Below are 17332 nucleotides of genomic sequence, written 5' to 3'. Positions count from 1 at the left end.
CCTGTGTGTGTGTGTGTGTGTGTGTGTGTGTGTGTGTGTGTGTGCAGGTGCATATGTGCATGTGCACATTTCCTATCTTTTCCTAAAAAGGATAGGAAAGAGATACACTAAAATGAGTCTTTATTTATATCAAGGCAGTGAGATTATATGTGATTCCATTTTCTTTTTTTAACCTAGATTTTCCAAGTTCGCTACAATAACTGTGTAATACTCTTATAATCGGAGTATTTATAAAACAACAAACCCAATAAATGTTATATTTGAAAAACAAGAAGATCTCTCTGAGTCCCAATTCCCCCATGACAGAGACTAGTATCTCCTGGAAACAGAGAAAGTGACGAGGGCCTCTTCAGAGAGGCAGTTAGTGCCGATTGTCCCCCGTCACCTGCCTTCCTCCTCCTTGTATACACTTTGGGACTTGAGTGGTGTCTACAAACATGGCCTAATCCCCTAATGGGACCTAAAACTAAGAACATTGCAGGTGTCTATTTTACTTGCCAACTGTTAAAGATAAATGAGGCACCCATAACTGACTTGAAATGCTGGCTCCTCTGTATGGTGTATAGAGAACAGGTCTACTATTTCTAGAACTGGGGTTCTCATATAGGATCAGGAGGTACAGAAACCCCAGCAGCCTTCCCCAACCCTAGAAATCCCACCTCTAGTTTTTTTGTCTTGCCTCCTGGTTGACAATCCTTCCTGCTGTGGTAACCCACTGATAATGCTCAAGGAAAGCCCTGTGAACCTTCCGTCCTCAGGAGGGACTTCATGACCAACTGTCCATCTAATTCTAAGGTTCTGCTGGTTTCATCTCCCCCAAAGAAAATGAATCTTCAGGTAGCAAATTTTTTGCTAGTTCAAAAATAAATTGTAACATTTCTTACACTGACTACTTCCATAGAGAACATAAATACAGAATTTCAGATCTGGACATTGAGGTTTAAAACACATGTACTTTCCCCAAGGTCAAATAAAAAATCAAATCACAAAGGCCATGCAGATCAAAATACCCACCATCACTATGGTGATCTCTGAAGCAAAAAAATTCTAGAGTTGGAAACCCTGAGATAATTAGCACTTGCAGAACTATGAAGCACATTTTTCCGATTCATCTTCAACACAGGATACACCTATTAACTTGGTCCAGGGTATAAAGCAAATGGCACATGCTAGGTTTGTTTCTATGACTGCAGGCAAAAATGGTTTAGTAAATAAATGAACACTGTAAGACGGGGACTGTCTGCCTACTTAAGAGAAAGGGCTTCTTTCTCTTATGCAGGACGTCGACATCATGCCCTGTCCTCGAAAAGCTGCTTTTGGAGAGCAGTCCTCATCCCAGCTTAATTCACACTTGCTAAGACAATCACACTGGGAAGTTTTCCAATCCACTTCACTGAAAGGGCTTGCTTTCATCTGTCAAGCTGCAAGAAAACTAAGGGCTCTTAAGACCTGCTGAGTACAAACTCCCCCAAAATTCCCCTCTCCAACAGGAATGAAAACAACAGCTTACTGGAACAAAGCAAATGGTAATACCAACAAGCAGGCGCAGGCATTCATTAACAAACACTCTTTGGCCAAACAGTCTTGTCTGGGTAGCTGAGAAGGAGCCCAAGGAACACAAATGTTGTCATTTCTCAACGCTCCCCTCACAGATCGCCTAGTCAGCAGAATACCCAAAGAGCATGTCATGTTCATGGCAGCCCGCTCTGCCCGGCAGGCTGCTGGGTTCTGCCCTCCCCATCTTGGTAACAAGAACATGTCTGGGGAGCATCCTCCGAATATCAGCATAAACTAAAAGGCAATGCAATGTCAGAATGCATCATCTAACACGCTCCTGGAGACTTCAGGCTTGTATGTTAGGATTCTCTGTGAAAAGATGCCCCGTGTTAGGACATATGATTGAGAGTTAATAACCAGCAAAGTCAGAATTTAAATTCACTGGACATTATTGTGAATCAATAAGGAAGGGGGGGGGGGGTGACCGGTTAGCTCAGCTGGTTAGAGCGTGGTGCTGATAACACCAAGGTTGCCGTTCAATCCCCACATGGGCCACTGTGAGCTGTGCCCTCCTTAACAGTCAACTATGCCATTGTAGCATGAAAGCACTGTGTAACCAATGACCATGGCTGTTCCCCAATAAAATTTTTAAAAATAAATAAATAAGGAAGAGGCAATAGGATGCCATTTCCATCTCTCCAGGTGAGGGTTCGAAAGGGCTTTTTCATTTGGCAGCAGACGACTAGCAAAACAAAGAAATACCTGAGCTCTGGGGGCACACAGGGTTGCAAGTACCCCCTTGTAGTAACAGAAAGCTCAATGTTCCGAACACTCGAAATTAGAATTAAAAAAAAAAAAAAAAAAAGCCAGTCAGACTAATTTTACAAGTCATGTGATAGGGAAGCTCTACAAATGCTGAAACCCTTAAACATTCAACTCCAGGTCCCTCACGTTTTGCCTCCTGCAAATAGTCCTGGTTCTTCTCGGTGAGGAAGTTTACGCCTCCTTCAGAACACACCGGGACTTTCTGAACACTGACACTGCTCAGCTTCCATCTCCACAGACGACACAGCCCCCAATGTTGTCTGTGCTTGTACTCTAGGTCCCTACCCTTTTCGTATTCACTTGTGCTGTCCCTGTCAAGAGTTGTTCCATTCTGTAACATCTTTCTGAGGTGTATGATCACAGCTACAGGAAGTCCCCAAGTATGGACCCTCTCCAGGTCTATACACAGGTTGTGCTGTAGTTCATTTGTTTCTATGGCCTGTTCCAACAATGCCCATGTTAAGAGGAAACCAACCAGCGAAGAAGTCTGTCCAGCCCCCAAACTGGCTTCTCTGCAGGAGGCAGAGAGAGGGATGACCTCGTGCTCAGAAGAGGCCGTGCTTTGCTCTGCTTTTCCTTCTCGGAGACATCACTCAAAGCCTAGCACTACTTTACCTTTTGTAGAAATGGAAGCGCTCAGTGAGGAGCAGAAACTGCTTCTCTCCTTGAAGGAAAAAGTGTCTGGCCCTGGAGATACCAGACTTCTGCGTGTACTCGCAGATGTGTGTGAAGTTCAGATCCTCCTTCTTGAAGTAATTTCGGAGACGCACAAAGTCAAAGTAGGAGGGGACATAGATGAGCGTGTGAGACATGACTGCATCACGATACTGAGGCAAAACCTTGTTCACGAAGAAGTTAAATCTGATTTGGAAAGAAAAACGGTCAAGTCAGTGGTGTAGAGTTGAGCCCGCAGTGTCACTACTGTGACCCTGGGCAGGTCATAATCTCCCTCTATCTCCCCAAAAACACCAGTATGGTTTACCTCATTGCAGAGATTACGTAAGAACAAAACTTGACAAGCACATTAAAAAATAAGTTCTAGCATCATTCATCACAAAGAATAGATGTAATGCCAGTTATCCCAGGAAATTATTCTAGGAAGTATCTAACCACATCATTCATTCATTCATTCCGTCATCAGCCAGTCAGTCCATCAACAAATAATTGCTGAACACCTCCCATATGCTAAACACCATTCTGCTACCACAATGAGGAGACAGGAGAAAAACATAGAGGAAAATTAGAAAAATAATTCTTGCCCTAAAGGGCTTACAATTAAGCTGCTAACATGGGACACTTTGCAGCATCAAGCAGTGTGATATAATGAAAAAATGCCACCGTCTAGAGAGAAGGACCCCGGATTTACAATACTAACCCTGCCACTAACTAGCTATGACAGGGGTCGGCAAACTTTTGAGACAGAAGAGCCAATCCTGTCCCTCACAATAATTTAAAACTTATTCGAGAGCCATAAAACAAATGAAATCACCATTATGTGAATAACATCCTTTAAAAATTTTATAAATGAAACTATGATAGTTTTATCTTCATTTTCAATTTTACTTCAGAGCCACATGTATGTACCCAAAGAGCCACATGCAGCTCGCGAGCCACAGTTTGCCGACCCCTGAGCTATGAGAACTAAGCCCAGGACCATTTCTCTCCGGGCTTCAGTTTCCTCTGCCCTCCGTCAATGTCATGATTGGATTCAATGATCTAATCTTATTTGGTAAATGGTAATCAATAAAAACAGCACGGGATCCAGTTCTAAATGTGTATGAAAGTCAAATCCTTCTCTGTGGCCCCAGGTGTCTGATGGGACTGGGGAGGGCCGGGTACCTGGCATCAATCACCGAAGCTAGGCTTTCAGCTTCCATCCTCTGGAAGACATGTGGGAGCTGCACCAGCACATGACTGATGGAGCCTGTCATCGGGACGTTCCTCACAGCCACCTGCCAGGAGTCAGTGAGAGCATTAGGCGGCGAGCCATCCCCATCACCGACCTAATGTTCTCCTCTCCTTCCGCCTCCCAACCAAGACATACACACGCTGTATGAAGACCGAAGCAAGGAGGAGAGAGCCCACCTGGCCCTGCACATTGACGCAGTACTTGTTGAACACGGAGTTGATCTGAGCATCCTGCAGGGCCCCGAACACCAGGGTCTGGCGATAGAACTTGGACCAGTTATTGAGGCTCCACATCCGCACTCGAGAAAAGTCCACCCCGTGTGAGTCCGAGGGCAGCAGGTTCATGTGATTCATCAGATGCTGGCAGCAGAAGTGACACTGCCATTAGTATTTACTGAGCATTTACCTGTTGGGCACTGCTGAGCACTTTACAAGTCTGTCATCTAATGGATAAAGTATGTGTTAACATTTCCCAAATTACAACAAGAAAACTGAGGCTCAGATGAGCAAGTGACTTGCCTATAGTGAGCCGAACACCCCCAACAAGATCAGCTAAAACAGGCCTCCTCTTGTACCTTTCAAAGAGGATCACAATGGTACCTATAGGAATATTCCTTTAAAAGGCACTTCTGAAATGCCACCCTGGTCACTCCGTGGGTTACTCAGGCCCACGCTTGCACAAAAAGGGAAATGACATGGAAAACAGAGCTGCGGTCCTTCAATGACCAGGTTCTCGAAACATTCGGAGGCTCCCAGAGCCATGACACCTGCCCTTTCTATTGGGTTGTCGGAAAAGTCATGACGCATTTTTACAACAAAAAACGTAGAAAAAATACGACAACCCAATATTTAACTGTATTTTCACCTAGTGATATATACTGAAGGGTAACGAGTACTACAAATCTATTCCCACCTATGACAGTACTCCCCTTTATTTGTCCCAAGCTTCCTGCAAGACTTTAGGTTGTAGGAAATGGAAGTTCTCAAATGTCTTAAAAAAACAAACCTATAGTTGTGATTGGATTGTTCCAAAGCACAGGTTTTTTTGTTTGTTTGTTTTTTTAAAGATTTTTATTGGGGAATTGGAGGATGGGAACAGCGCTGGGGAATTGGGGGACGGGGAACAGACCAGTTGCTGTCCTTTTGTTCTTCAGTCTAGGTGTAGAGGATGTTGCTTCACTGACCCAAGTTGGCACCATCATTACGCTCTTCCTGGGCGAGGCAGGTCAGTCGCCAGCTTCGAGACAGCCGCTCATGGCAGCTGCTGGCCACTCACGCTGGCTGCTGGCCACACACGGTAGCCCATGGCAACCCACTGCAGCAGGGGCTGCAGCCTACACCGTCGCAGGCGACTCACGGCAGCCCAGCTCCAGGTTGAGCTGTTGTTCAGCATCTTAGCTGTAGAGGGCAGTGTCACTGGCCCTCATATGTGGGATACAAACCGGGGCCCTCTGGCGTCCCAAGCCAGTTCTTAACCATCGCACCACTCGGCCAGCCCCCAAAGCACAGGTTTTTAATTCCTAAAACTGACAACACTGCAGAGTATGTGGAGAGGGAGAAAAGAATTACAGCCACATTACAGTATGGGGATAAGACATCCTACATGTCTCTGAGAAACAAGATCACTCATTAAGAAATCATGAGCAATGTTTTCCCATCTCCACTGAAGACCAAACAAAAAAGAATGAGCATAGGGCTGGCCGAGTGGCGTGTTGGTTAAGAGCTGGCTTGGGATGCCACCTCTGAGCAGCAGGGCCCCGGTTCGGATCCCACATGAGGGCCAGTGACGCTGCCCTCTACAGCTAAGATGGTGAACAACAGCTCAACCTGGAGCTGGGCTGCCGTGAGTCGCCTAGGCTGCAGTGAGGCTGCGGTGAGCTACTGTGTGTGGCTGGCAGCCAGCGTGAGCGGCCAAGAGCCGCCGTGAGCGGCCCATCTAATGGCCGGCAACTGATCTGCCTCACCCAGGAAGAGTGTAATGATAATACCAACATGGGCCAGTGAAGCAACGTCCTCCACAACTAGACTGAAGAACAAAAGTACAGGAACTTGTCTGTTCCCCTTCCCCCAATTCCCTAATAAAAATCTTTAAAAAAGAAAAAAAAAAAAGAACGAGCATAAACTGCAGGAGGAATGACATCAGGTAAAAAGACATTCCTCGAGGGGAGGATTTCCAACCACACTAAAGTGGTCGATTAGCAGAAGTGACCTTCCAGGGTAAGAAATCTTTTCTGGAGACTTGAAAGTACTGACAAGAATCTTTATCTCTTTGGATTGTTTATGGACCCATCTTTGGGTGGAAGAGGTTCAAAATTTTCCGTTTTCAAATTGGAAAATGTGGACTATTTCCCTGTTTCAAACTAACTGAGTTTGAATCTGGACTTAAATAACCCTGCAGGACTTAACCCAGAGCTTCCTGTCCCCCGAGACGTGGATGGCCAGAATTACCAGGACATGCTCCCAGTTCTGCATCAGGTAAATGTCGGCTTGATCAATGATGAGGAGCTCAACGGAAGACAAAAAGTCAAAATCTCTCTTCTTCTCTCCTTCTGCGCCAATGATGGTCCTCAAGCCCAGAGGGGAGGCAATGAGGATGTCCGAGGAGTAGAAGGGGGCATAGAGTCGGATGCTTCTCTGAAGTATTGCCACTCCTACGCAAGACAGCCACGTACACATCAGTTCAGTCATCACTGCCCAGCCATGAGCTGCCACCCACTCACAGCATACCCTTCCTCGTAACCTCCACGCCTTTCCGCTTAGCATGTAACCACACTCAAACTGCTTCAATTATTAAAACCACCATCCTCATCCCTTGCTTCCATCTGGGTCCCTTCTAGCTCCCCCTCACTTCCTTTCCTCCACTGTCAAACTTCTCCAGCAACTGTCTGTACTTTGAAATCTCCCACTCACTCCTCAATGCACCACAATCTGTCCTCTGATGCTCAGGGTGCCATTGAAACTGCACTAGCTGAGGACACCAATATATTGCTCTCCACAGCCAATGCAATGGCGCTTAGTGTTCCCTGTCATAAACGCACAAGCAGCACTCTGCACACGCCCTCCTGGAAATGTTCTGTTCCCCACTGGTGGTTTCCATGACTTCAATCCTTACTTCCTTTTCTATCACTGGTCTAGCCCTTATCAATCTTTTCAGATCCAAATAACTGTTCCACAAAGCCCCAAGTTCTGGGATTCACCCCCAAGTTCTACTAACACTCGACATAGAGCTTTGGGTAAATTTATTCAGTAACCATGGTTTTAATATCGCCTTTGCACAAATTTGTATTTGCCACTCACATCTCTCTCCTGAGCTCAAGACTGACACAAAGCAACTTGCTAGGCACCTGCACATGTTTAAAACTGGACTTCAACTCTCGTCCCCTTGCACCTCCCACTCCAGCCATGCTGCAGCCCGTGTGACGCTTAGGTCAAGGCCAGCTTATTCACTGAGGCCTCTGCACATGCACTTTCTTGTCTGAAACCATTCCCTCCACTCTAACCGCTCCCCTTGGTAACTGGCTAAATCCCTCTCAGGGTTCACCTTAGTACAGACGGCACCTCCACCGGAGGCCTTCCCTAATCGCTCTGGGCCCATTTGGGTAAGGAGATTGCTTCAAATGCTCCCAGAACACCCACTGCATCCTCTGATCATAACATTTCTCATTCTGTATTGCCTGTGTCCCCATTAGGCTGGACTTCCTAAACAGTAGGAACCCTAACTTTTATTTCTATATTCCCAGGTTCTTAACATTGCCTGGCACACAGGAGATGCTTAATAAATGCTTGGTGAATGAGCATATTTGACTAATGGACTTTTCCAAGAACTTTATCAATGTACAACCAATCAAGTACATGGGAGCTGAATGAGACAAGCAAAAATGTGAAAAGTGGGGTAGAAATCAGTGAGTCCTGAGTGGCGATAATTCAGGGGTAGGTGCTGTACATGGCAGGCAGGGGGCAACTCCACCATTACGTATAGACGCTCAGATTATTCAGCCTCCCCAGGCTGACCCCCTCAGCCCATCACTTCCAGCTCCCCTGAGAATTCCTGTAGCATCGACTATGTGCTGCCAGCTATGGGTGTTATTAATGGGGATGGCCTTTACACATGCCTGCAGAGACACTCCACCCCAGTAGCCATGGGTCCACCCTATTTGCCACGGCAGGGCCCTCTCCCCTGGTGGACAAGATGTCTCAAATGCACCTGGGTTCTATTAGGAGGCTGAGACAATGCCTAATGCCCGGCTTCTAGCCTCCAGCTATGTGAACCTCACACCTCAGGGTCCCTCGGGGCCTCAGTTCTGACAAGGAGGGATTACCGATCCTGAAATGGTCATCGATGTTGCCAACAAATACGGCTTCATAATCCTCAGGCCTCTTCAGGTTGGGTGGTCTCTCCTCAGGATCTGAGCCATACTCTCCATTAAACCTCTTCTTGTTGCTCACAATTATTTTCTTCTTGCTGTCGCCCTCAAGGAGGCTGATGAAGAGCTGGACCACCCGCAAAGCAGCTTCCCGGAATGGCACCACTATGAGCACCTACAAGAAACGACGGGCAGCCTCCGTGGGGCAAGGGAAGGGAGGGCGGATCGAGGTGAGCTGGCTAAAGAGGCCTCGTACAGTGGCAGCCCCCAGCCAGGGACCATGTTGCCCCTTTGCACAGACCCTGGCTCAGTACTAGGAGCTGAGCATACCTACAACACCATGTCCTGTGGGCTTTAATCTCATAGTTCCATGGGATGCAATTCTCAAGCAGAATTTGAAAATACCTTTTAGGCTAAGTCAATACCTTTAACAGAGGTGTCCGCTAGCAAACACCCCAGGATATAAACACACAAGTTCTGTGAGGGCAAGGAATGTGGCTCATTTCTGTCTTCCACAGGAGACCTAAGGAACAAATATATGCTGAATAAAAAGTGAATTAGGTGTAAGAAGTAAAGAACAAGTAAAGCTGGTAAGGAAAAGGACTGAGGCATCGCTACTTTTATAGTCCATTTTTCTAGTACATTCGTAGCACATTTTTTCAGAAATGATGATAAAGCATTTCTGAAATAAGATCATATTTTAATGGGAAACATAAAACTTGGTTTTCCAAACATTTCCTAACATGCGTAAAGTTAGAACTCTTGAGAGGAAAGAATAAAACAGAAGACGCTTAATAAATGATGAATTTCTAACTACCTTTTTGTAAACAGTACAATCAGAGGAAATAACCCGTTAGATCACGCATTCACCAAATTCTAAATGTGCTTCCTGGGTAATCTGTCTCTTCTTCTTTTTTGCCATTCTAAATGGAAACAGATCATCTTATAATCCTGATGTTCAAGGCTCTGAGGCAGCTTCCCAGAAAGGCAACCAGCACAGCCAAAGGGAGGTGGTAACGCAGCTACCGGGCAGCTGCGGTCGATGAAGAGGGCCGAGTTACTATCCCAGCTGTGACCCTAAGTAAGCGTCCAGGCTCTGGTTTCCCCAGCCATCGAACAAGGGGGTCGGACTAAAAAAATCTCTAAAAAAACCGCATCATTATTAAAACCAGAGAATCCTATTAAGCTCACTGAGAACAATCTAAAAAGGTGAGGCTTCTTCAGCAGGGAGAGACATGGGCTAAGGGGGTGGGGGGTCTAGCTCCATAACATCATGAAAAGTGTAGACAGAATTAGAAGACATTTTCTATCAAAGCCCTAAATCCACTGGAGCTTAGGCTTATGAATCCAAATCAATGGGCTTTAAGCAGCAATCATTATACAATGGAAACATAGAGATTTTTCTTTTCCAAGGTCTACATATTTGTGTGGCTTAAGGAAGACAATCCTTGGTTCTAGTCCCATTTCTGCTACTCTTCTGGTTCTCTCTAGCAAGGCCTCCTACAACTCGAGGTCTGGGTTAGAGCTGTAACATAAAGGGATTAAAGGCTCATTAAGGTCCCACCCAGCTCTGACAATCACAAAGAAGAGATTTACAGTGGAGTGTTATGTATGCTCAGGGCTTATCTCTAAGGAGAGTTTCCAGTGAGATCCACCGTTGGAAACAGTCCACTGAGCCGTGTGCAGCACTGCTCAGGCAGCACCTGGCCCATCCGGTATGTTCACTCTCAGGCTCATTCATCACTCTCATCATTAAACACCTGAGCACCTGCTAGGAGCCAGGCACCTACATGGCAGTGCCTCGCAGCCTCAATTCTTGAGGGCGGAGCTCTCCTGCTGTCTGTCACTCACCTTGGGCCTCGTTAGCCCTTGGTCCCTGAAGTCATCGTCGTCACCTGCGCCAAGTTTCTGGCTTCGCCGTCTGCTGTTGTTGCCAAGCACCTGGGCGTTCGCTTTGAGGACGTGATTTATGGCGTGCAGGCAGTACACGTGACGGATCTCCTCCCCGTTCTTCAGGGCGCTGCGCTCTGGGTAGAACAAGTCCCGGTACGAATTCAGAATCAGGAAGAGCTCTTTCTGAAGGGGCGTGAAGGGGCTACTCGAATTGTGGAGACCAGAGAGGAACTGGCTGTTGGTCTTGGTCCAGGTGGTTTCCAGAGGCTTCTGGAGATGAAGTGACTTTAACTCAATGTCCTTTGGGGGTTTAAATGTTTCCAACTTCTGAAACTTGGATGAAAAGACAAGCTGGCCCAAGGTGGGCCACTAGGGGAGAGACAGATCAAGAGCTCAGTTAGAAATGAATTCTACTACCTTATACCCACATAGTACTTCGTAATTTACCAAGACCACTCGTGATTTGTAGGTCATCTCATTGAATCCTCACACTAACCCTACAAGGTAGGTACTATGAGGCTCTTCTTACAGTTTAGGAAATGCTGAGGTTCAAAGAGGCTACAGGATTCCAACTTTTTCAAACACATTTGAAATGACCAAAGTATAGACATGGAAAACGGATTAGTAGTTATCAAGGATTAGGAATGGGGGAGGGAGGTGGTGTGCTTATGAAACGGTGAGAGGAAGCAGGGGGGGTCTTTATGGAGCTGGAAACATTCCATGTCATGACCACAGAGGTGGACGGGGAACCTACACAAGTGATGAAACAATCTAAACACACACAGCTGGGCAGGAGCAAAACTGGGGAATGTGAATAAGGCACGTAGGTTTGTCAACATCGATCTCCTGGCTGTGAGACTGTACTAGTTTTGCAAGATGTTTCCATTTGGGAAAACTGGGTAAAGGGCAAAATGGACGTCTTTCTATTATTTCTTACAACTGCATCTATAATTGCTATCTCAATAAAAATTTCAATTATAAAAGTATGGCCAACTCTCATGAACAGCATCAGTTGGTAAAAAACAAAAAAACTAAGCCAAAACTGCTCCATGTCTGAGTAATTTACTTGCATTTATGTATATCTGATATTTCAAACAAATGAACAGCAGTGTAGCTACTGTTTTACTGAACGCTTTTTATGTATCGGTCAGTAAATTATTTTGAGGTAGGCATTACTCTCCCCCTCTAACAGATGAGAACAGTGAAGATCAAAAAAATAGATTAACTTGCCTGAGGTCATGTTAACAGTCCCATGCAGACACTGCTCTAAACCCTGGTGTAGTGTCTCCAAAACACTCGTACCTTACCTGGCTCCCACACTCCAGCTTCCCAGGGCCTTTCCTAATCACACCTGTGCCCCATGGGGCTCTTCCAGCCTTCCGGCATCATGCTCCCCCCCCATGAAGCCATCTACCACTGGTATATACCCTGCATTTGGGGAGACTGCTAAGACCCAAAACCACTGCTTTGCTTAGAGCTTTGCTCCTTGTGACTGGGATGACCAAGCAACACTTACTTTTAGCTGGTGGGTAACGCTGGGATTTGTGGCAATAGCCTGAATTTCCTTTTCTTTCAGTTCTTTGTTCACGTGTTGTAGAAATGGATCTAATTCAGAAATAAAGAATGTCAGAACACTTGGAGGGAATGGCAGGCATGTTTGGTCTTCCTCTGTGAATGACATGCTGTTTTTCACGATGCTAATTCATCCTTTTCCCCATCTACTTTTCCCATCCTCTCTCCCAGTCCAGAGCTTGAAAGTTTCTGAGAGGTTCACTTTTCTAAAGCATTTTACTTCGCAGCTCAAAAACCTTTAAAGAAATTTCCCAGTCTGAAATTTGGGGCACTACAGGATGAATACCTCCCAGTTACCTCTCCCATGTAATTTTTGAACTATATGGCCCTCCAGTTCTTCTGCCTCTGTGGCGTTCCTTCATTAAAAATTCTATCCTGTCTGTCACCTCACTTTTGTATGTACATAGTATGTTTAATATTACTCCCTGACTCATAATAAATAACTACTTCCCAGGAGCCTACTGTGTCAGGCATAGTGCTGGCTCCACTACAAGGCCATCGCTGGTCCTCTACAGGCAGCCCCCCACCCTAGCCCACCCACCAGCCCCAACACACATATGTGCATGCCTTATCTCATCTATTGGATGTAAGATCCCTGAGGGCAGGTTCCGTGTCTGATTTATTTTGCATTGCAGCACACAAAGAAACGCTCAATACTCAGCTGAGTTGAGCAAATGATCTAAATGGTAGCACCTTCACTCAGGGTTATCCTCAGTGCTCTGAGCTGGCCACCCAACCTTCTCTTCCATTCCCCTATTGAGAAGCAGAGCAAAGTTAAATGACCCACTCAAGTCTCCAAAGGGTAAAACTTCAAACGCAATGCACCCTGTACTCAATACCTAAGATAAGAGTGAACAATAGGACGTAAGAATTCTAGGTGCTAATATATTTGCTCAGGCAAAACAACCAGAGATATTTTAAGCTAGTCAAGCTTCCTAATGTTTTCTCCAGGTTTTTAAGTTGTGATGGTTCAGAATGGGGACTGTGCCCACATTCTACCTCTACTTCTCCCTCTCTGGCATAATAACCAACAGAACCAAATGATCCAAACTAAAATTTCAGCTGCATTAATGATATAGCTGGGTTGAAGAATCGCAGTGGGACCAAAAAAGGGAGTTAGGAAACAGAATGAGACACCTGACTTGCCCACCCAGATGCAGGCTAAGAAACTGGTCCTGAGAGAAAGAGAACAGAGACCTGCCCAAGCCGACAACAGACAGGCCTTGTCCGACTGACTGCCATTTAGACAAGAAGCATGGCCAAGAGGCTGAGAAAGACTGGGGAGACAGAGGGGAGCTTTTTGGCTTCTAAGGAGTGCCATGGTAATAAGGACCAATCAGATTAGCCCCTCCTGGGTCTCACAAATCTTAAAAATTATCATTCTAACAAAAAAGAGCAAGTGAGGGGCCGACTGAGTGGCTCAGTTGGTTAAGAGCTTGCTCAAGAGTGCGAGCTCTGAGCAACAGGGTCACTGGTTCGATTCCCACATGGGCCAGTGAGCTGTGCCAGAGCTAAGCTGCCAACAGGTGGCAGGATGGCTCAGCTGGTGATAGCACATGCTCCTAACAACAAGACTGCCTGTTTGATGGTAGGCGTAGCTGCAACTAAAGACTAAACTCGGCACCTTGAGCTGAGCTGCCGCCTGGATGGCTCAGGGGATAGAGCGTGCACTCTTAACAACAAGGCTGCCGGTTCAACTCCCACATGGGATGGTGGCTACGCCCACCCACAACTAATTGAACACAGCACCTTAAGCTGAGTGGCGCAACTGGACTTGGGAGCTGAGCTAGCTGCGTCCTCTACAACTAAGATTGAAGGACAACAACTTGGCTGTTCCCCTTCCCCAACTCCCCAACACTGTTTACCTTCCCCAATTCCCCAACACTGTTCCCCTCCCCCAATTCCCCAATAAAATCTTTAAGAAAAAAAGCAAGTGAAGAGTAAAGAGAAAAGTTCAAAGTATTTCTCCTTTCTTCCTTCCCTACTTAGGAAGAAAAACAGAAGTCTTTCCCTGACCCCAATTGTGAAAATGAAAGGCCCGGGGTATTGGCCTCCCCTGCTACCATTCTTAAGCAGTTTGTTCTCCTAAACATCACCAGCCTCCCCGCACTCCCCCAATACTGCCTAACCACTAAAAGGCACAAAATACCTTCGAGAAACATTTTTTCCCAGCACTCGACCTAGCTGCTAACGGATGTTTTTATTGCCGCTCACTCCAGTGACAGGAGATTTAACATGTTATTAGCCTACAACCCCACAGTAAGCACCTGGCGAATTCAAACAACACATACTGTGCTCTGACCTTGTGATGCTTGCAGAGGACAGTTTCCTCCACTTTCCTCTTCCAGAAAATTGGTTTCCAGGCTAAAGAGTGACTCATGTTTGGCATCTGTAAACTCCTCAGGATATTCTTGTTGTGATGTGCCAGGTGGCTCATCCCCATCCTTTCCCTCAGGGTCAGCAGGTAAGATCCTATCTCCAATTTTCAGAAACAGTTTGTAAAATTATTTACTCAGAAATATAATTATACTGCTGTTGACAAAATCTAATTCCTTAGCCTATATCAACACTGATGTTCACTGCCATTATTTACTTTTAAGCAAATTTCAAAATGAAGCTTGTTGGTTGACCTGGTTCCACTTCTAGGAATTTATTCTAAGGTGATAACTAGACAGAGTACACTAAGACGTGCATTTAAGATGTTCAGAGCAGCACTGTTTATGATAAGAATAACTGGGAAAATGATTTTGTCATTTTCTATCAATGGGGTGATTAAATTAGCATGTATCATTAACAATGAAATACTATGTAAGTAACAAATGTGAATCCACAGTTAAACACATGGAAAAACGTCCATGGTGTATTATTAATGAAAAAAAGTAACAGAAATGTACGAGACCATTATTCACATACACACAAATATATATGTATGTATATACTCATACTTGTACATATATCTATAGAAAAGTGGTCTGGAAGGTTATATAAAATGTTAAGGTGTTTATCTCTCGGTGGTGGGGAAACAGGTTAACTATACCACCTTCTTAAATTTCTACAGTAAATATGTATTACTTTTATAATTAAAAGAGCAACCTCCACTTTGAAAAATCCAAAAAAGGAAAGAAAAGTAGAAAACCAAAAACAAAACAAAAAAAAACCCAAGTCTGAGGCAACAAATTGTTATCTTAGTAAAATAAATAAATTAAAATACTAGGAATGGTGTATGATACCTTCAAGTATAGAAAAAAAATATGCGGTAAGGAAAGTAGGCATTAAGACAGTGAGATATAAAGTCACCCAGATATATTCAGACAATGGAATACTACTGCAGCAATAAAAAGTAATGAATTAATAATACATGAACAACATGGCTGAATCAGGAGGAGACAAGGAAGCCAGGCGCACAAGGGTACGTACTGTATGCTTCCATTTATATGAATTTCTAGAACAGGCAAAATTCATCTATAGTAAAGAGAGCTGGTCAGTGGTTGCCCAATGTCAGGGGTGGGAAATTGACTGTAAAAGGGCAAGAAGGAACTTTTTGGGGGTATTAGAGATGTTCTATATCTTCATTGTGACGGTAATAATACAGATGTATGCATTTGTCAAAACTCTTTGAGTTATATAAATGGGTACACTTTATTGTATGTAAATCATACCTCAATAAAGGTGATTTTAAAGTTAACATAAAAAGTCACCTAGAAGTCTGAGTGAGAAAGAGTTCCTTTAAGTTTTTAATCCCAGCTCTTCTCTGAAGCCTTCCCTAGGCAGCGTGCGACCACTCGGCATCTCTTCAACGCCTTATATCTACCTGTTCCATACAAATCTGCTACTTGACAATTTTTGTATATTTGTGTCTACTTTCCACTAAACTTGGTTTCTCTAAGCGAGGAACAGTAGTCTCTCTAATAAACTGAGACCATCACAAAAACAGAATTATGTTCTCGTTCCTCTGAATCAGGGCAACTTTAACTAGGATTGATGAAGTCCTAGAAATCCTAAGCAAAAATGTCATTTCTGCATTTTCTGGTGAGAAGGTTCTACGTTTTCATCAGCTTCTCAACTGAAGCCAACAAGGTTAAGAATCTCTCTTTGGATCCATGTGCTGTCACCCAACTCACAGTACTGAGCAGTGTGCTCATGGGGCAATCTGTCAATGGTCCTGGCATAGAGGATGAACTCACAAAAAGACACTTACTCTCCTGCCGTTCAGTAGACTCTGCCACCATCTCTTCCTCCACACTGACATCAGTGTCACCATCTTCATTGTTCATTTCTGCCTCATCTACAACACTGTCTTCTTCCTCCTCTTCTTCATCTTCCTCCTCCTCCTCCTCCTCTTCCTCAGAAACATTCTTTAATGTGGCCAGTAGTTTGTGGTACCCAGAAACTTTTTCTGGTTCACTCTCTGCTTCACTTTCAGAACTTGAAGTATCTGAACTCTCCGGCTAAAAAGATAATGGGGATTTTAAAAACAAAATGATACTGCTCTCACTGCCACCCTATGAATATCATCAGGTTGACAGTGTAACAGGTTCAGACTTTCCTAAATAAAAACTAGCTCTTCTGGGCCGGCCGAGTGGCTCAGTTGGTTAACAGCGGAGATCTGAGCAACAGGGTTGCCGGTTCGATTCCCACATGGGCCAGTGAGCTGTGCCCAAGCTGAGCTGCCAACAGGTGGCAGGATGGTTCAGCTGGTAAGAGCACATCCTCCTAACAAGGTTGCCGGTTCCCCTCCTGCATGGGATGATGGGTTATGCCCACCCGCAACTAAGATTGAACCCGACACCTTGAGCTGAGCTGTCCCGAGCTGCCACCAGGCCGCCGGATGGCTCAGTGGTTACAGCATGCGCTCTTAGCAACAAGGTCTCTGGTTCGACTCCCGCATGGGATGGTGGGCTAGACCCATCCGCAACTAAGATTGAACACAGCACCTTGAGCTGAGCGGCTGCGAGCTGCTGACGGGAGGTCAGACGGTCACTGGACTTGGGAGCTGAGCTAGCTGTGCCCTCCACAACTAAGACTGAAGGACAACAACTTGACTGTTCCCCTTTCCCAATAAAAATCTTTAAAAAAAAAAATCAGCTCTTCTGCAAATATGCAATCCTATCTATTCAGCCAACCCCAGCACCAAATTTATTAAAAATAGCTAATCTAGGGCCGGCCGAGTGGCTCAGTTGGTTAAGAGCTCGCTCAAGAGTTTGAGCTCTGAGCAACAGCGGTTGGAGTCCAGCCTGAGCTGAGCAGCCGCTGAGCTGCCAACAGGTAGCAGG

General features: G+C 45.2%; 1 protein-coding gene across 1 annotated transcript in view; it reads right to left on the bottom strand.

Annotated features, from left to right (window-relative positions):
- UTP25 (UTP25 small subunit processome component) overlaps nt 1-17332 on the bottom strand; it is a 28403-nt gene that overhangs the window by 6007 nt on the left and 5064 nt on the right. Inside the window, exons 2-10 of the mRNA XM_019667711.1 lie at nt 16258-16507; nt 14362-14538; nt 12004-12092; nt 10446-10856; nt 8550-8769; nt 6679-6881; nt 4408-4590; nt 4162-4274; nt 2938-3183 (exon numbers count right to left, since the gene is read on the bottom strand). Of these exons, the coding sequence (XP_019523256.1) occupies nt 2938-3183; nt 4162-4274; nt 4408-4590; nt 6679-6881; nt 8550-8769; nt 10446-10856; nt 12004-12092; nt 14362-14538; nt 16258-16507 (1892 nt within the window). The remainder of the gene's footprint in view (nt 1-2937; nt 3184-4161; nt 4275-4407; nt 4591-6678; nt 6882-8549; nt 8770-10445; nt 10857-12003; nt 12093-14361; nt 14539-16257; nt 16508-17332) is intronic.

The sequence above is a fragment of the Hipposideros armiger genome, unplaced genomic scaffold (genome assembly GCF_001890085.2).
Source record: "Hipposideros armiger isolate ML-2016 unplaced genomic scaffold, ASM189008v1 scaffold_503, whole genome shotgun sequence".
NCBI classification, from domain to species: domain Eukaryota; kingdom Metazoa; phylum Chordata; class Mammalia; order Chiroptera; family Hipposideridae; genus Hipposideros; species Hipposideros armiger.
Note: the sequence above shows the minus strand (reverse complement) of the source record. Positions and strands in the feature narration are given on the sequence as shown.